The sequence below is a fragment of the Ranitomeya imitator genome, chromosome 8, assembly GCF_032444005.1.
Source record: "Ranitomeya imitator isolate aRanImi1 chromosome 8, aRanImi1.pri, whole genome shotgun sequence".
Classification (NCBI taxonomy): Eukaryota; Metazoa; Chordata; class Amphibia; order Anura; family Dendrobatidae; genus Ranitomeya; species Ranitomeya imitator.
This window is the reverse complement of record NC_091289.1, coordinates 32332185-32353347: the sequence shown is the minus strand read 5'-3', so window position 1 is coordinate 32353347 and position 21163 is coordinate 32332185. Positions and strand designations below refer to the sequence as shown.

At 40.8% G+C, this 21163-nt stretch overlaps 1 protein-coding gene across 2 annotated transcripts in view; it reads right to left on the bottom strand.

Moving 5' to 3' along the window:
• Positions 1 to 21163, bottom strand: part of ERC2 (ELKS/RAB6-interacting/CAST family member 2) — a 1140662-nt gene that overhangs the window by 644404 nt on the left and 475095 nt on the right. For both annotated transcript variants that reach the window (XM_069736696.1, XM_069736695.1), the window contains one exon: positions 15766 to 15892. In XM_069736696.1, coding sequence (XP_069592797.1) covers positions 15766 to 15892 — 127 coding nt within the window. The remainder of the gene's footprint in view (positions 1 to 15765; positions 15893 to 21163) is intronic.

The following is a 21163-nucleotide window of genomic DNA, read 5'->3' as shown; positions in this document are numbered from 1 at the left end:
GAATCTTTGAATACAGTCACAACATGCAAACATCTCCTCTACACAGTCATACAGTAAGGCGTAAATATATTTGAGCCAAGTGGATCAAATTTATTGCACTTCAACATATGACAAGTGATGACAAAATGGCATCAGATGGACTCATAAGGCTTTTTTCACCGACTTATACTGGTGAAAACTACAACAGGTAGCATTTTATGATCCAGCTCCTCGAAGGGTCTGACGCAACATCTGATGTACATCGGACCTGCTTTTGCATCAACTTCCATCCTGTGTGTCATTGCTATGCTGGAGGGGAAAAAAGGAGGATGGCTGGAAAGAAGAGAACAAGACCTAAGTAGGAATGGGAGATTGCCATCTACATCCTAGTGATTGGTGAGGGTACCAGTCAAAGGGCTTCAAAAAATCATTCATTTATCACTTGCCCTATGGACTGATGATAAATGTTGCAGGAATAGATTATTTTGATGCGTCTATGCATAAATTGTTTTATTGGAAAAGTTTTCAAATTGTCATACTTCTTTTTTTCCCAGGATGCCTTACCTGGACTGTAAGACTGTTTACCAGATGTCATTTTCCACAAGGTGAAACGTTGCCACCCCTAGATTAGGAAAGGGTTCACAGTGACAACCTCCCGATGTGCTACTGACTTTCTTGAGAATAGGGAAACTGGGTTTTGTCTGTCCTACTTATGATGCTGAATAGGCAACTAAAGGAGAATACAACATAATGTACAACCAGCTGGCTCCACGTTCTTCCCAAGAAGCTTCTCGTCACCCAAGCAATGAAGGACTGGACCGGAAAGCAAGAAGACATTTGCACTTTAGGACTCTCTAATGACTCATGCTCAGTCACTCTCCCCACAACTAGTTTTATGCATAGTGATCACCTGTTCACTGCAGAGAAGCCAATGGAAGCAGCTTGTAGACCAGGTTGGTTGGTTGAACAGGCTTCAGCTTATTAAAACTATGTTGCTCCATGCAATGCAAAAAAATTTAGTTCCTCTTCACTGGATCATTTTTTTTAACATCATATAAATTGCAACCATTATTAATTTGTAATGGTCTACACAGTGAAAGTAATGGTGGACCTACTCCTTTAATTTACTTTTAAAAACACTAGAGCTGTTGGGGCATAACTCTACTGGGTGCAGAGTATGCCACTGCACAAAAATTTCTGAAGCTTAGGGAGGTCCTACATATTTCCTCAACCCTTATAAGTAGACCAATACTTCAACAAATCCATGATAATTGAGGACTCATGAGCTTCAGGTTCCACCACAGTGGAGCTGGTAGGATAACTATAGCTATGCTATAGACACAAGTAATCAGTTACTTAGCTCAAAGCTTGATTGGCAATGCACTGATTGCATAGAAAGTGATTATTGGTTGTTATAAAATTCTAGGGTAATGTGACATGGAAAAGTTGCAATGATTAAGAGAAGTCCAACCATGACAAAATTCTCGTGATTGATAATATGAGAAGAACGCAACACTCAAGAGGGGCATGAAACAAGCAAGGAAGAAGTTGAATTTAAAATCCATACAGTCCAGAATGAGAAATTGATCCAACCTGGACCTTCAACTGAACATGGTAGATTGTGTTGGATAGGAAAATCGTAGGTATCGAGAGCGCTAAATGAAATGTGACAGCTTTCTGATGGAGGTCTAGGTTGGCCTGAAATGTCACTTTGTTTTGGACTGTCTGGAATGTAAATAAAACTTCATTCTTGTTGCATACCCTTTTGAGTGCTCAGTTCTACTTATATGATCTATCACGGATTGGAACTCTACTCCAGCATCTTCCCATTACTACGGAGTGTCGTACACAACTAGATAGTAAAATTCTTGTGATTATGATGTGACATTTTCCTCCATAGGGAAACACTGGCATCACGATACTGTTTAGGAAATAATGTTGCCGCCACTATCGCACCATCAAAAGTCGCCAATAAGCCTTAGCCTATATAACATGGGTATAAAAAATAAGGGCCTCCAACAATATAAAACTAAAGAAAGGCATCTACAAAGTATTGTTCTTTCCTTGTTAAGTCGACTCTACAGCTGCGTCTTCAGCTGAGAAAGGCAAATGCACATCTGTTTCCCAAAATGAAGAAATTGTATAAAGGTTTCTCCTAAACAATTCTGTGTGGCCGGCCATAGTAAATGAAACACAGTATACGTTTTACAATCTTTGATCTAACTGGATGAACCATGAACAATTACAAGTTTCCTATAAAGCTAAATACATTGAAAAATGCAAAAATTCCATATTTCATTGTGCCAAAACAAGGCGCCAATATCTTGTCACTAATATAATATATTATCCATATAACAGCAAGTTTCACTGTGTGTGGTTTACCTTCAACCACAATCCAGGGTGGTTTCTCTCTCCCACACAATACACATTTTTTTCTATGGAAGAAACTATTAGGAGGTGTTATGTAGAAACTATGTCCTAAATCTGCCAGTCATTTTTTTTTCGAAATGCAAAACAATCACTTAACCATACAGCTCCGAGGTCCTACACGGTTTATCCTTTAATCACACATTCCAATCAAAACCAGGTTATGGCCGGTGTGATGTCCATGTCAGCTGGATCATGCTTAGGTTAGTTAGGCAGTAACTCTAAATAGGATGGATTACATGCAGGCAGTATTACACGGCCATAGACGTCTTCTCACCAAGGACAAGATTAGCCTGTCTTCAACTTGGTGAGACTGCGCTACATTTCCTTGTCATCAAGAAAGCCAAGACATGGCCAGTTTCCAGGATAATGAAATTACAGTGTCATCTAAACAATATGTGTCACTTCGGAAATCTGCATGCTCTCTGACATTTGCTGGGTTTATTGCAAAAGCTGAACACCCCAATTTCCGCTGTAGAGCTCAAGTTTCAGGCTCAAAACCCAAAATTACTAACTCCTTTATAAAAAGGTCAATTAAGTAATTGTAAGTCATGATCACCTCCATGTAGGAGGTGTAATTCTACTTCGACTTTCCAAAGAATTTTGCGACTGCACCACTGGTCCATCTCGACTGCCCATTAAGGAGGTATAACATGATTACATATAATAGAACCAAGAACATGGTTGATATTTTTAATTACGGTAGTCTTTCGCCACTACTCTGAGGTTAAATAACCTATTTATGGTCATGATCACTGTGAACCTTCATCTTATTCATATTGCCAAGCTATTTGGCGAGTGCACCACTCGTCCATCCTGACAGCACCAAATGAGGAGGTGGAACATGACACATGATAGGACCAAGAACCTGGTTAACTTTTGCATTAGTGTTTCATAACTACATCAAAGTCTAAACAACCAATTTATATTCAGGATCAGTGTGTATCTTCGTGAAGGTTTCCTTCATATTCCCCTTGCCTGATATTTGGCAAAAGCACAACTGGTCCATTTTGACTGCCCTACTGAGGTGGAGGAACACGATTACACATGATAGGAACAAAATGAGGTTGACTGTGCCTCTAGTGGGGTAATGCCATTGTAATTTCTGGTGGAGGTCAGCTAATTGGTCATCGGAATTGGTCATTCTGACTCCATAACTAGGCTGCGAGTGTAACGCTCTGGAGACACTGTTTCTAGGTTGTCTCTATGTACCAGTACTTACACGAAGAAATATCATCACTCAACTGCAGAGGCACATATGAAGATTTCAGGTTTATTTTCAAGCTGAATTCATATAGTTATGCACAATCACAGTAGCAGTAGCTGTAACAGCTACATTAGGTAAAAAAGACTTATGAACCAGAGCTGCAAGACAATGAGGTTCTTAAGATGGCAGACATACAGAAAATGAGGAAGAAGAAGGGAAGGGTTACTGACATCAGAGTTAAGGAGGTAAACAGGTAGAGAGAGAGGACAAACTTCTAAAATGCAAACATTATTGCATAGCAACGTAACAATACAATACTGTATGATTCCCAAGTCATGGGACATGACAGCACTTGGATATGTTGGCAAAGGACTTGAACTATCTAGTTAGATGGTTCCCTCTGAAGTTCTTCTTGGGTTAGCTGTGTAAAATATTCCAAATGGAAATGGGCTTTTTCAATCAGTGTTGTGGTTAAGTGTAATCCAAAATTGAATTGGATTCAGGATTCCACTCGACCACAGCACTGATTGAATTATCTAATTTTCTTTTGGAATACTCTGTAATAACTCCCCGGACCCTCCTGGGCACCGGTCGGGATTACAACGGATACAACTACCACTACAGTATCTGAAAAAAGGCACTTGGTCCCTTTTATAGTCTGGGTTTTACTAACGGAGTTACATTATGAAGCGATCACCTTGTCTATTCTGAGATATACCTGAAACAATTCTCAGAGTAGCAGGCACTCACTAATAGTTTTGTTAATGTATTTTTTTTTCTTTTATTTTTAAAATTGATTTTAGTGGTGTTAGTGGGGGATTCTTTTTTATAGGATTTTTGTAAGATATTGTACTGGTCAAAAGTTTGGAAATACCTGTCCATGCAGTGGTTCTTAATATCCTTATAGGAATGTGCACATTGTAGATTCAGACTGATGGCAGCAAAACCCAAACAAGGAGTGAAGAAACACAGAATATCTGTTAATCCTTAAATTCCTATAAGTATTCGTCTTTTACTATGATGACAGCTTTACACCCCCTCCACATCATCTCAGGCAGCTTCACCAGGTCGTCAACTGGAATGGCTTAGAACAGTCTTGAAGGAGTTTCCAGAGGTGATAATTACTTGTTGGCTATTTACCTTCATTCTATGGTCCAACTCATCCCAAATAATCATAATTGGTTGAGGTTGGATGATTGTGGTGGTCATGTCCATTGCATGAACAATTTTGCCTGAACCTTTGACATGTGCAAGTATCTAATCTGATATATGCCAACAATAGAACAGTAAATGTAAAGTAATTATAGTACCATTCTGCTGCTGCTTGGTATCTTCCCCACAACTACCAGAATTTTTCGAACATTTGGTAAATCCTTGATTGCCAATAATTCCACTTTATACAGCCAATGGTATTTTTCTGCCAGTAAGGGTAAGTTCACACTAGGGGTTTTGTCTGCTTTTCTATTTCTGCATCAAAACCTGATCTCTTGGCAGGAAAAAAAGGTGCAGAAAAAAGCAGGTTTTCTTTGTTTTTTCTAGCGTTTTTTGCAATGGTTTTGGCATGTTAGATTTGTCTCTTGTGCATAGTGATAAAGTTTACTGTTGAAAAAAAAGTCCTATTCCGTAGAATCAGGTTTTGGCAAAAATAAAAATGCAGCAAAACCTGATACCTGCTTTTGGTGCCTTTTTTCAGCGTTTTTTCACCACCCATTCAAGTTAATGGTTGAAAAATGCTCAAAGAAGCAGCATGCTCTATGTCCAAAAAAAAAAAAAACGCAGCAAAGCTCAAAACACTGATGACAAAAAACAATGTGTGCGCATGAGATTTCTGAAACCTCATAGACTTTGCTAGTACTGTAAAACACAGCTGAAAATTTTATATAAAAAAAGGCATTAAAAATAAAAAAAAAATCTGCAAAAATGCTTAGTGTGAACTTAGCCTAAGCACGTAAAGGGGTTGTCCAGCACCACAAAATTAAGTTTTATCATGTATTCCGTGGAATGTTGAATGGGACATCATCACTCTGAAAATCTCAAAGGAGACCACAAAATTCGAAGAGCTAGATTGGTGGGTGCCCGGAGTGATATGTAACATTTCCTTACTTTAGAACTATCCATTCTTTTTGGTAAAGAATTAATAAACACGGACTTGGAAGTTTTTCTAATAAGCCCAATATTTATTATCACGTTTCTATGAACTGTTACTAAGTAACAAAGATAAGTTGGAAACAGAATGGGACAAGGATTGATTTATCGATAACCATCACTTCAACTCACTTAGATCATAGAAAAACTATGTTGACCCCGACCATTTACGTGCATGCATTATACATCATGACTTAGAACTATCCATGCAAATACTGTACATGGCAAGTGTTTGCTGGTCATACAGTAAACTATTCAAACCTGTCAGACTTCACAAAACTATTTCTGGCGCTCACCAAACAAATGTAAACTCGCTAATCAAACATGTTCCACATTTTTCAATTCTGCAAATAATGTCTCCGCATAATGTATGAAAGATCTTCTCGCGTGTAGAACACGAAGAGGTCATAACTCCACCACAATTATTATTAATGAAAGTGTTAGGGAAAGAAAACATTGACAAATAAATCAAATAGAGGCCAAAAAGCCATTTTTCAAGATGTAAAAATAAAAAGTCAAATAGTGCCATACACCGAGTCCATTAACTGATCAAACAGTGGCGTGTATGAGAGTTAAGCTTTTAAAATGATTTTCCGACACTAATGGAGATGGGATAAATGCAATACGTGTGCTTGTCTAGATAGAATACATGACAAATAGCTGTAAACTTTATAAGAGAAAATTGAGTATGGATCATGCCCTGCGCCTTTAATTGATGCCTTTCTTATAGTTTACCATTTAGTGTCCAAATATCACATTTCATACAGACTTCAAATTCGATGCCTGATCACCAGCATCTTACAGTGTCCAAGTAACACCACCAAACCAAATAAATGCCAGGTACAGTATAATGCCCCGATTACCACCATCGCATAGTGCCCAAATAACATCACTAGTGATGAGCGAGTGTGCTCATTACTCGAGATTTCAGAGCATGCTCGGGTGTTCTCCGAGTGTCTTGGGCATGCTCAGAGATTATGTTTGTGTCCCCGCAGCTGCATGATTTGTGGCTGCTAGACAGCCTGAATACATGTGGGTATTCCACAACAAACAGGTAATCCCTGCATGTGTTCAGGTTGTCTATCAGCCGCAAATCATGCAGCTGCGGGGATACAAACATAATCTACGAGCACGCCCAAGATACTAGGAGAACACCCAAGCATGCGCGGAAAACTCAAGTAACAAGCACACTCGCTCATCACTAAACATCATCATAGCATGCCCAAATATACAATACAATGCCTGATTACCACCACTACACAGTATCCAAGTAACAGCAAGATAACTTGCCCAAATAACACTGCTAGATTCAAAATAATGCTTGATCACCACCATCTTACAGTGCCCAACATCACCATAAGATCATCAAATAGCAAACTATATAATACAATTCCTGACTACCACCATCTCACAGTGCCCAACTAACAGCACTGCAAGGTGTCCAAATAACACAGCCACATACAATACAATGCTTGACCATCACCACTACACGGCATCCAAGTAACATCATCGTAAGGCGTCCACATAACATGGCCATATACACCATAATGTGTGATTACCACCATCTCACAGTGCCCAATTAACATCTCCACAAGGTGCCCAAATAAAGCCAGATGCAATGCAATACATGGTCACCATCATCTTCCAGTGCCCAACTAACATTTCTGTAATGTGCCCAAATAAAACAGCCATATACAATACAATGTACATTTACCACAACTACACATTATCCAAATAACATCACCATAAGGTGCCCAAATAACACAGTCATACACAACATAATGCGTGATTACCACCATCTCACAGTCCCAAATAACATCACCATAAGGTGCCCAAATGACACAGCCATATATAATACAATGCCTGATTACCATCGTCTTACAGTACCCAAATAACTTTTCCATAAGGTGCCCAAATAACAAAGCCAGATACAATACACTGCTTGACTTCCACCACCCAAGAAAAATCACCATTGGGCACACAAAATAAAAATGTCAGATACAAATTAAAGCCTGATTACCATTACAAAAGGCTTCAATAAAGTCACCAAAATGTGCCCAACTAACACAACCCAATCAATAAATAAATAAACAATGTAGCTGCACCATTATGCAGGTTTGTATGCCCCCTGTGGGATTAGGGGTAGAGCCTCTCGGAACCCAGGCCATTAATTCTGCTTTGAGTACTTATGTATAAAGAATAATTGTACATTTCCTGGGCTGAATTTGGAATTTTTGTAAAAAGTGATGAAAAAAGAAAAATATACCGAACGGGGCACAAGAAAACAGTAATTTGCTCTAAAAAGTAAACATATAGTGTTAATTAGCATTATAGATATTTGTACTATTAAAAGGTCCTAATAAGAAGTGAACCAGAAAATCTAAAAACATAATTAGGAAATATTAATCACATAGCTGAATATCTCTAAACTACTGTCTGCACCATCTATCTATGTGAAGATATCTGGCAAAGAAGATGGCTCCAGCTCAGAGTCATTCATGTCCATGTGTTTTTCTAACATAAGGTACAGCCCTACGAACTAAAAGTAATTTCAGCTAAGATCATGCAATACTAACGGCGTGGAAAAAATGAGAAAGATAAACAAATATATATATGTTTTGTAATTTGCCAGAATTTTTATTTTTTTGGTTCATTCATATTTTGTTAAACCTAAATAACAAAAAAAAGCAAAAAGTAATAAAAGAGATAAAAAAAGGAAAAAAAAACGAAACATCGGAAACATTTAACTAATGCATTGTGATCCCAGGATGTCTACACATTAGATGTCAGAGGAACTACTGTATATCTTAAAAAATGACAGGAAAACCCAAGGACTAAGTATAGAAAGGAAGATAAAGGTATATCTAGAACAACAAGGTTTCATATCTCAACAGCTGTAAGACAATCAAGTCCAAATATTATGATATTTGGCAACTGCTACCTGTCTGTCGCTCAGTTCCTCTGGTAACAATTACAGGATGATAAGTAATGAGGGGGCTCTTCATTTCAGAGGAGAATAACATCATGTCGACGAAATGACCTCTCGGCGGGAAATCTTTCTCTGGAGGTAGCGAGATAACAAGCCGACAATTTATCATAGTGGAGGACGAGAATGGGATATTTATCTAGATGGGCTGTCCAGGCTATCACTGTTGGGTATTTTCATCACTTTCAGAAAAAATAGATGATGATAAATAAATATATATATATATATATATATATATATATATATATATATATATATATATACAGTGGGGCAAAAAAGTATTTAGTCAGTCAGCAATAGTGCAAGTTCCACCACTTAAAAAGATGAGAGGCGTCTGTAATTTACATCATAGGTAGACCTCAACTATGGGAGACAAACTGAGAAAAAAAAAATCCAGAAAATCACATTGTCTGTTTTTTTAACAATTTATTTGTATATTATGGTGGAAAATAAGTATTTGGTCAGAAACAAAATTTCATCTCAATACTTTGTAATATATCCTTTGTTGGCAATGTCAGAGGTCAAACGTTTTCTGTAAGTCTTCACAAGGTTGCCACACACTGTTGTTGGTATGTTGGCCCATTCCGCCATGCAGATGTCCTCTAGAGCAGTGATGCTTTTGGCTTTTCGCTTGGCAACACGGACTTTCAACTCCCTCCAAAGGTTTTCTATAGGGTTGAGATCTGGAGACTGGCTAGGCCACTCCAGGACCTTAAAATGCTTCTTACGAAGCCACTCCTTCGTTGCCCTGGCGGTGTGCTTTGGATCATTGTCATGTTGAAAGACCCAGCCACGTTTCATCTTCAATGCCCTTGCTGATGGAAGGAGGTTTCCACTCAAAATCTCACGATACATGGCCCTATTCATTCTTTCATGTACCCGGATTAGTCGTCCTGGCCCCTTTGCAGAGAAACAGCCCCAAAGCATGATGTTTCCACCACCATGCTTTACAGTAGGTATGGTGTTTGATGGATGCAACTCAGTATTCTTTTTCCTCCAAACACGACAAGTTGTGTTTCTACCAAACAGTTCCAGTTTGCTTTCATCAGACCATAGAACATTCTCCCAAAACTCCTCTGGATCATCCAAATGCTCTCTAGCAAACTTCAGACGGGCCCGGACATGTACTGGCTTAAGCAGTGGGACACGTCTGGCACTGCAGCATCTGAGTCCATGGTGGCGTAGTGTGTTACTTATGGTAGGCCTTGTTACATTGGTCCCAGCTCTCTGCAGTTCATTCACTAGGTCCCCCCGCGTGGTTCTGGGATTTTTGCTCACCGTTCTTGTGATCATTCTGACCCCACGGGGTGGGATTTTGCGTGGAGCCCCAGATCGAGAGAGATTATCAGTGGTCTTGTATGTCTTCCATTTTCTAATTATTGCTCCCACTGTTGATTTCTTCACTCCAAGCTGGTTGGCTATTGCAGATTCAGTCTTCCCAGCCTGGTGCAGGGCTACAATTTAGTTTCTGGTGTCCTTTGACAGCTCTTTCGTTTTCACCATAGTGGAGTTTGGAGTCAGACTGTTTGAGGGTGTGCACAGGTGTCTTTTTATACTGATAACAAGTTTAAACAGGTGCCATTACTACAGGTAATGAGTGGAGGAAAGAGGAGACTCTTAAAGAAGAAGTTACAGGTCTGTGAGAGCCAGAAATCTTGATTGTTTGTTTCTGACCAAATACTTATTTTCCACCATAATATGCAAATAAATTGTTAAAAAAACAGACAATGTGATTTTCTGGATTTTTTTTTCTCAGTTTGTCTCCCATAGTTGAGGTCTACCTATGATGTAAATTACAGACGCCTCTCATCTTTTTAAGTGGTGGAGCTTGCACTATTGCTGACTGACTAAATACTTTTTTGCCACACTGTATATCGGTCGCAAATAAAGGGGATGTCACAGTGACTGCAACCCGATCCATGGCCCTGGGTGCCCAATTAAAGAGAAAGGCCTTCTAATGAAGCAGTAATAAAGTTTGTGTTCGTGACGCCACCTGTGGTATTCGGTCAGTGGGGACCGACACTGCTTAAAGGGGTCCCTCTGGGGTGATGTTATGGCAGCTAAGATGGTTTAACTTCCCACAGGTGAAGTTGGATCCCCAGGGCTCCTGGTGTGTAGATGGAGATGGTGAGTAGTGCGGTAAGAAACAGAAGACACAGGTTTGCAGTCTTTTTACCTGGTTTACTGAAGGCTTCAGGCAACCACAGTAGAGGGCACCAGATCACAGGTACAGGCAGAGTCCAGCCAGCTTGGAAGCAAGTTCAGAGTCCCCTTTACCAGGTGGAGATGAAAGCCTTCCTACCAGCACTTTGGTGTAGTCGCTTGCTGCCTGTGGCTTCTATCAACGTCCTCACGGTTCTCTCTGTCCTCCATAAAGGTGGGACACAAACCCATATGACAAGTGGCTCGAGCCTTTTTACAGGGTCTCTATCACAACCCGGGCTCTATATGCCACTGTGTCTCCTGGGTATTAGGGCGGACAGGTTACGTGTAGTCCAGCTGTCCTGTCGGTTTCTGCTGTAAGTCTTGGAGTTCCTAACAACCTCGGTCTTCTGGCTACCGGAGTCTGTGTTCTGCAGGGAGGTAGCCCAATCGCAGCTGTCCTCCCCAGTTTTCACTCACCTGCGCTTCGCTCTCCTGCATGCTCACTACAAGCTGTTCGTCTTTCTGTGTTATCTCTGTCCCGGAGCTGCAGCTCTTTCCCGTGGCTGCATGGCCCCTCAGTCCTTTATCTCTCTTCACTGTCTGCCAGGAGCTGCAGACTCCCACGTCTGCTCAGCTGCACTCCTCTCATACCAGCTCCGCCTAGCTGATGTTCCTCAACAAGCTCCCTTCTGGCAATCTCTCTCCAGCCCCCTCTAACAGGGAGCTCCCACTTAGCACATCTTCCTGCTTTACTGTCCTCTCACCAACTGACTTCCCCTCCAGACCAGAATGTATAAATAGGGAAGTTCCCCTTAAACCTGGTTTAGAGCTCCGCCTTCTGGCCTGGAGTGTGAACATGTTGTTTGCTTGTGTTTACCTGAGGAAAGAGATCTTCCTTCGCTTCCAAGCATGACATCACTCTCCCCGTGAGGAAAGCAATGTCACTGTAACAACCAGGACCCTGGGGTGTCCCATAAACATTAATAAAAGATTCAGTTCAGTAGAGGATGCAAGGTTTTCAATGGAGAGAGTAGATTAACCTGCTGCCAGATTCATGAACCAAACTAAAATGATTTGCCGATGAAATTCAACATGCCTGATCCTTCTCTCCCAATAACATCTGTTGAGGAAGAGTCGGGAGGTCCCAGTATTCATCAAGTCCTGCCAAAATCAGTAGGTTTGGCCAACTTCTCTCTACAATGCTTCAGTTGTCCTGCCACATGAAGCTGAACCATTTTCAACAATCCCAATATCTTAAATGTAATGTGTTATCAGAAAAGGCTATTTAAATCAGTTTTTTTGTAAAATGTGTTTATTTTTTTATTTTTCTCAATTTTTTTTTCCCATATCACATTCTTTCTTTAAAAGGAACCTGTCACCCCCAAAATCGATGGTGAGGTAAGCTCACCGTCATCAGGGGCTTATCTACAGCATTCTGTAATGCTGTAGATAAGCCGCTGATGTTACCTGAAAGGGGAGAAAAAGACGTTAGATTATACTCACCCAGGGGCGGTCCCGCTCCGATGGGTGTCTCAGGTCCTCTACAGCGCCTCCCATCTTCATTCCATGACGTCCTATTCTTGTCTTCACGCCGCGGCCCCGGCGCAGGCTTACTTTGTCTGCCCTGTTGAGGGCAAAGCAAAGTACTGCAGTGCGCAGGCGCCGGAAAGGTCAGAGAGGCCCGCTGCCTGCGCACTGGAGTACTTTGCTCTGCCCTCAACAGGGCAGACAAAGTACGCCTGCACCGGAGCCACGGCGTGAAGACCAGAAGAGAACATCATGGAATGAAGATAGGAGGCGCCGGAGCGAACCGCGACGCCCATTTGACCGGACCAGCAGCGGGACCGCCCCTGGGTGAGTATAATCTAACCTCTTTTTCTCCTCTTTCAGGTTACATCGGGGGCTTATCTACAGCATTACGGAATGCTGTAGATAAGCCCCTGATGATGGTGAGCTTACCTCACCATCGATTTTCGGGGTGACAGGTTCCCTTTAAAATAAAAATGTAAAAATCTTGCAATTTTCACACTGGCCACTGGGGCTATTTCACACACCTGCTTCCTGTTCTTTCAGGAAAATTCACATTTACATTAGCCACAATGTGACATCGCCTATTGTGATTGGTGGTTCCTGTCTTATCAGCTGTGTATAGAGGTGTTACCGGTCACTGTCATCCTGCCTCTGATGATAAGGAAACTGCTGTAAACTCTTCCTAAAAGGAGAGGAAGTATGAGTCTAAAAGCACTGCAAATGTAAGTTTTTGCGTGGTTTTGTGTTACAGAAAATTAGACAATATAATCCTATACAACATCTCCATAAAAACCGCACCTCAAATAACAGGTAGTGGAAATCCATTCCGGCAGCGCAGTTTGCATAGAAGTGATGACAGGTATGAAAATGGAAATATAAACGTTCCTAGTGCAATAACCGCAGTCCCCATCATCATGTTGTATTTATGTGCCCTAACCGTCACGCCTGGGTAATCCGGTGACATATTCCTGTCATTTACCGCAGCCTGCATCACTGGCAGACATAGCTCATAATGCTCCGATGATCCAACAGTAAAAGACTATGTACAGAGGAGAGAGGTTTTAGAACATGGGGCGTTAAGCTTACAAAGATCACCAAGGACAACCAGAACGGATTCATAAAAATAAAAGCAACTTATTGTTTCTGCTTCATCTCATTCCGAGAATCAACTTTTCTTATGTCAGTGGATTAATTTTCTTTAGATGCAATTTTGGGATAAGTAATTTTAAAATGTCATTAGTATTCTGGAAAAATCTAAAAAAAAAATTGCAAAGTTTTGATTTTATTTTGTTCACTGTTGATCAGAAATATATTTATTATACAGATTCATAAATAAATATTTTAATTTTTTTATGAGGTTGCTCCACATTTACACTGTGAGGCTGGCATGGTTAGATACGCCGATAGATGGAAATGAGTGTGCTTGCGCACGCACCTGCGCTGTTCCACCAATGTTGGCGCTGGGTCTACCGGAGCTTGGTGACATTGATGTACCACATGAGCGCTACAGTCAATCAGTGGCCACTAATGGGATGAAGTTCTCACACTTCCCTCAGACGTCCGAGTTTCAGCACTCATGTAGCATAACAATGTATCAGTGGGACAGTGCAGCTGCGGGTCTTGTCAGGGCTGGTGTTAGGGGCAGGAAAACTAGGCATATGCATAGGGTCCCCACTCCCCCAGGGGCCCCCGTCTAGTGGCCGCTATGGGGCCACACTGTACCATGCAGTGGAGCTGCTGAAGAGACATGCTGCAGAGGCCGGAGGAGCGAGGGAACGAGGTGAGATGCATAGGTGGTGACCATTATACTAGAGGATTATAGGACTGCATTATACTATATGTACTCTCTGCAGTTGCATTATACCATATGGGGTGGAATATTTATACCATATGGGGTGGCATTATATTCTAACGGGCTACATTATACTCTATGACTCTGCATTATATTCTATAGGGCTGCATAATACTCTATCGAGGACTATGGGGAGTGCATTATACGATATGTGCTCTGTGGAGCTAGCTGCATTATACCATATGGGATGGCACTATACTATATGGGGCTACATTACACTCTATGATGGTGCATTATATTTTATGGGGCAGTATTATACTCTTTGAGGACTATGGGGAGTGCATTATACTAAATGTACTATATGGAGACTGCATTATACTCTATGGTGGCTGGATTATACTGTATCAAGGACTATGGGGTGCATTATACTGTCTGGAAGACTATGGGGAATGCATTATGCTGTATGGAGGATTATAGGGAATGCATTGTACTGTATGAATGACTATGGGGTGTATTATACTATGTGAAGTGCATTGTACTATATAGAGGACTATGGGCTGTGCATTATAAAATATGGAGGACTATGGCATGCATTATACTATATTGAGGACTATGAGGAGTATATTGAACTATATACCTACTGTCGTACTGACCTACTGTCTCCTTCCCCACAATCCTGTAGAATGTAAGCCCACAAGGGCAGGGTCATCTCCTCTTTGTATCAGTCTGTAATTGTTAGTTTATTTACTGTAAGTGATATTTGTATTTTGATGTAACCCCGTCTCATTTACAGCACCATGGAATTAATGGTGCTATATAAATAAATAATAATAATAATAATAGAGGACTATGGGGTACATTATACTATATTACTATATGGAGGACTATGGGGTGTGCATTATACTACATGGAGGACTATGAGGTGTGCATTATACCATATGGAGGTCTATGGGGCACATTGTACTATTATACTATATGGAGGATTATAGGGTGTGCATTATACAAGGCGGAGGACTATGGGGTGCATTATGCTAAATGAGAAAAATGCTGTCTATTTATCAAGTGATTGCATGGTTTATGCAAGAACAAAAGTCATTGTTCTCAGCAGCACATCACCCGGTGAAAACTGCAGAAGCGCTGCTGATAACATGATCCTGTATGGTGACAGAATGATCTACTAGTGATCTTCTGTGGCGATCATTTTTTATCAGCCGATGTAAAGAGATTGGGAAAAAAGCGCCGAACGACTTCAATAATGTCGATCACGCTCGTTTAGTGGCCTGAACTCAGCGCGTGTAAATACAACCGGAATGTTTCCGTGTGATGGTGCAATAGGTTAGCTTTTGGAGCCCCACTTTAAAGTTTTGCCCAGGGCCCCACTTTATCTAAAACCAGCCCTGAGTCTTGGTTCACTATTTTTTCACATTTCAAGGACTCTTGTCAGAGACTGACAGCCATGAATTTGTATAGAGGGAGAGTTATCAGTCGCTATGTACGAGTGCGGACTTCACGCTTGGTGCATCAGCAATAATGGAAAGTAAGATCTGAGCGCACCTGTAGATGCTGCGAGTTATCCGGAATGTTATCATCCCTCCGACGCATGTCATCTACGTTCCTTTTCTTCTCCATTTGTTGATTGTGCTTCAAGTTGGCAGATTTCTTGTTCTGATCTTTCATTATCCTATATGATATAATGCAAAAAAAATGTTTAAGGAAAAGAAACAATGGAAAACAATTTAATGAGATGAGATGCATCAACACAACAATGTATACAATTTAGTGGGACGTTATTATTCACTGACAAAACAATGTTATTTCAGAATTTTTTCAACATTAATGGCGTTGTTCGATCTAGAATGATAAGTCTGCAGTCACTCTCAAGTATGCAATATGGATATTCCCGGCCAGAACCCATCTAGTGGACGAAGACCCAAGTCTATGGAGCGAGGCAGGTTCTGATTGGAGTTTGATCAAAGTGTGAGCATGGTGTGATTCGATTCTCTAAGATGAGAAGATGAAGAAAAAAAGTCCACATCCATTCTATCACTCCGTGCAAATCGGACTGCACTTAGATGTCATCCGAGTGCAGTCTGATGGTTTCCATGGACTCATTGACTTGCATGGCTGAATATCGGATCAAACTTGGGCATGCAGAGATTTTTTTGAAGTACGAGGATAAAATTTCACAGTCCCATAAAATAACATTAGTCCGAGTGCTATCTGATGTTTTGTTGGACCCAACTTGAACTGAAAATATGGCCGTGTGCAAAAACCCTTTTACGGAGTAACTGGAAAACCTAAATTCCCGATCTCTCGTCTAGAGCTAGATACTAGTTTTGGAAGCCATAGCAACTCAGAAAATAGTGGATCAAGCTTTCTTTGCTATGAAGTATATAATAAATATAATAATACATAACGACCATAGATCTGAATTAAAGGGAGTCTGTCAGCCTTAATTAGGAACATAAACTATATACGTAGCATTTAGGGGGATATAACTCTATAAGTATCATGCCATTAATGTTCTAATCACAGCTTCTGCTCTGCAGAACCGGAAGTCTAATCATATTTGCTAATTGGGGTGCTTAGTGCACCCCTGGTGTGACCAAGAGGCTGAGTACACCATTACACCCACAGGTTTTGCATAACCCCGCCTCCCTGACTGATGACTGACAACATTGGTCTATTGGCCACACCAAGGGTGCACCCTAATTAGTGTAAAGTGTCTGCGGAATGGAGGCAGCGATTAGAATAATTAAGGTCCAATTTTTTTTTATAGGGGCTATATCTCCTTAAAGACCATGTGCTTAGTTCATACTCTACATTTTGGCTGACAGACTCCCCTTAAAGGGATCCTATGACATTGAACCTGAAGTCTGATCTGTCAGCAGCAGGTTACAGAGCAGGAGAAGCTGAGCAGATAAATATAAAGGTTGTCAGAAAGGATTCAGTATAACGTAAGTTTTAATTTATTTGGAATCCCTGCCCTGTCTATCCTTAAGAGTCCAGCGGGCGGTCCTAATCATTGATTGTCAGCTATCTCCACCAGCTCTGGACTCCTAAATCCTGAATAAATAGACATTTACTAAGTAAAATATACGTTTTACTGAATTGTTCTCCACAATCTCGTATGTCATTCTGCTCAGCTTTAAAACATGCGGCCCGTAGATTTCTCGGCATTTCCAAGTTAAAAGACTCCCTTTAACCCATGTAAATAGCAACACAAAAAAAAGTCGCTCTAAAAAGCTTTCAGGAGAACCGTAACTCGCTTTACACTATATGTGCAGCCATTATCACATTGTTGATGTAGAGAGTTTGTCGCCACTTAGGTATTAAAGCTTTAAATAGTTTTTAGCAATCTCACACCCTCGTCTTGTTGATGTTGGAGGGGATGCACATATTATGCAATTAGTATGTGAAACGGCAGCCAACCTGCTAAACAAAACACCAAGCAAGATAATTTGTCCCCTGTTCTCCGTCACCGAGTAGCGATGACATTCAGTAAAGAGAGACGCTTGGTATGCGTTTAGCATCTGTCAATCAAACTGGGCAGGAGAAGGCGATTTATTTTTTACTCATTTCTGGTTTTCAACAAAGGATTAAAAGGGGTTATTTAAAAATAAAAATGGAGTAGATTGCCCCCTATGGTCAAAATACTAAGCAACTGAAAGTTAACCGTGTGAACAAAACTAAACAAGAGACTAGAGATTTATCAATAGTGGCATAAAATAAATAATTGTATAAGTAATATTATAATACAAAAATAATAAAGAGGTAAAAATGGTGCAAATTAGCAATGACGTTATGGTAGCAGCCAGCGCAGAATGACAAATCTGTTAACTCGCAAGACAGATTGAGATGTACAAAGCAGAATAGGTTATTTCACCTTGACATTGTCTTTTGCAAAAGGGAATCATTCCATAGTAAACAATAAAAAGTTGAACCTTTTCCACCCTCTGTAAAAGTGGGTCCAGGTGTCAGTCTTAAATAAGGAAGATGGGGACTCTAACCTTCTCTGAAACTGGGACCCTAACTATAACTGCCCCAAGGGTACTCTTAAAGGTAGAGAGGCCTGGGTCTCCAATCTTAGTATGCTCCTGTGTTGTGAATTCTGCTCTTGGGCTCCCTCCGGTGGTTGTAAGTGGCACTTTTGTGAGTTCTGCTCTTGGGCTCCCTCTTGTGGTTTCAAGTGGTATGGCTGCTCCTTGGAGTTAGCTGTTAGCAGCTGCCTCCACTGATCGTCTTTTCTGCTCGGCTATTTATGCCTGGCTTTTTCCTTCAGACAGTGCCACTTGTAAATGGTTCCTGGTTGGATTCACATCTCTTTGGATTTCCCTGTTATCCTGACCAGTTCAGCAAAGCTAAGTTCTTGCTTGCGCTTTTCTGTTCACAGATTGTGGACTTATCCGTTTTGTGCTTTCTATGTTTGTCCAGCTTATCAGTATGAATTAATTCTGTCTTGCTGAAAGTTCTGGGAAGCAGATTTACCCTCCACACCTTTAGTCAGGTGTGGAGATTTTTTGTAAACTCTGCGTGGATTTTTGTAGTGTTTTATACTGACCGCACAGTATTCCATCCTGTCCTATCTATCAAGCTAGACTGGCCTCCTGTGCTCATCTTGGTTTCATTCTGTGTATGTCTTTTCCCTCTCCACTCACAGTCATTATTTGTGGGGGCTAATCTATCCTTTGGGGATTTTCTCTGAGGCAAGATAGTTTTCCTGCTTCTATCTTTAGGGGTAGTTAGCTCTTAGGCTGTGACGAGATGCCTAGGGAGAGTTAGGAGCATCCCACGGCTACTTCTAGTGTTGTGTTGAGCTTAGGGACTGCGGTCAGTACAGTTACCACTTCCTTCAGAGCTCGTTCCATGTTGCTCCTAAACCACCGCATCATAACACTCCTGTTAAACCCTAATCAGTCCCCTCTCCCACTCCATGAGGCATGGGACAGAAATGTAAGATACGTAAGACACAAAGACAAAGCAAGGATAACACAAGACCACAATCATACAAAAGCGCCCACCAAAAATAGGGCTGAGGAAAGGGACAGAGAGGAATACATTGAATAGGAATATGACAAGGACATAAAAATTGACATACTACAGATCACTACAAGTAACACTCCAACTATACAGCTTAGCACAGGAAGATTATTTCACCATCATGGAAGAAATTACCAGAGCCAGTATATGTAGGGTATAGAGATGATTAGCCACAGGAACAGCTGTGTGCACTGAAGCTAAAAGTTCCCCACCAGCATGAAAAGCGTCCTTAACCCCTTCAGCGCCTTAAGGAAAGGAATCTCATTTCATATAGGACATGAATCACACCGTCTCTGAAGAGGACCTGCGATTCATTACCCATTGTGACCTTCTAACTCCAGGTCTCCCAGGGGGAACATGGCATACCCGTGACACCAGGTGCTATGACCCAATTCTTTCCAAAAGCTCTACAACATAAAAGAGGCAGAAGTCTTGAGGTATAGATTTTTGCCTATCCAACATCTGTTCCTCTTGACTAAACTATACATATGCGCGGCGCTTGGCCAAGCTAGCATGTATTTTAGTTTTTAGGGATGTGTATAAAGAGTAAGATTAGCTGTAGAATATGCCTTCATATTGCACTTATGAATAGAAAAAACACAACTAAGCAAGGTGTCTCATACAGATGACAGACACTGCAGACTTAAATGTACTGTATGGCATTATATAACTACTATCTGATCGTGAACTTTACCTACAAGTTGTTAATGAAAATGACCATTCCTCCAAAACCTTTAAGAACAATGAAGCCGAGTGTATACATTCTAGAGAAATGAAAATATACATGTGGTTTTAAATGGAAAATCATCCTGATGGAGACATACTTTCATCAGCCCCAGTCCAACATTCCTTTTGAAATTGGCAGAAAATGTATAATTCATCTTTGTACCACACCTAGGTCTAGTTCATGATCTACAATATAAGGCTCCTTATTCTTGGCTCCAAAATGCTAATAGGAGGAATCATGATGTTATTGTGACCATCATCACATGTCAGGCCATGATGCTATTGTGGACAACTTACATGTCTGGCCATGATGTTGCTGCATTCATCCTTACAAAACTGGCCATCATGTTAAACAGTTTTTAACATCTTTACAAGACAACCATGAAGTTGTTGTGGACATCTATAATACCGACAAGATCTTCACAATCACAAGTCAAGTCATAATGTTATCATGGACATTTTTACAAGATTGGCCATGATGGTGTTATAGACATCCTTACTACAATGGCCATGATGTTGGCTATTTGGGCATTCATAGAAGAAGGCCAAGATGTTGGAGAGAGTATCCTTAAAAGAAAGCCATGATGTTGTTATGGACATCCTTACAAGATTGTCCACGATGTTGCAGTGGACATCCTCACAAGTCAAGTCATGATATTGTTGTGGATATTCTTATGAGATAGGCCAAGATGTTGTGTAGAGATCAAAGTCAGGTCCTCATATTGTTGTGGACATGTTGTGAATATCCGCAGAAGACTGGCCATTATGTTGTTGAGGAAATTCCTATGAGTCTGACGATGATGTTCATATGGACATACTAACAAGATCAGACTCGTGAACTCCAGTATTGTGGAGGCTGTTCTTCAACGACCTATCTACATTTTGCTGTGGTATCCCTGTACTCATTAAGGGCCTCACACACCGCCCCTCCTTTTATATGTGCCTATTTTTTCTTTCATCCACCCCCTTATTAACACCCCTTAAACTTTTGAGGCAACTAATTACTCAACAATCTAAGCGCAGACTAATTAACCCCCTGCTTACCCTACAAAGCTGAGTCATGGGTTACTATGCCCAAAGCTCTGCTCCGTTTCTCCTACAATGTTCCTACAATTAGGGAATTCCTAATCACATTTCTATAGTAGCCTCTGTGGTCATTATTATCTGGGGACTTCAAGAATAAATT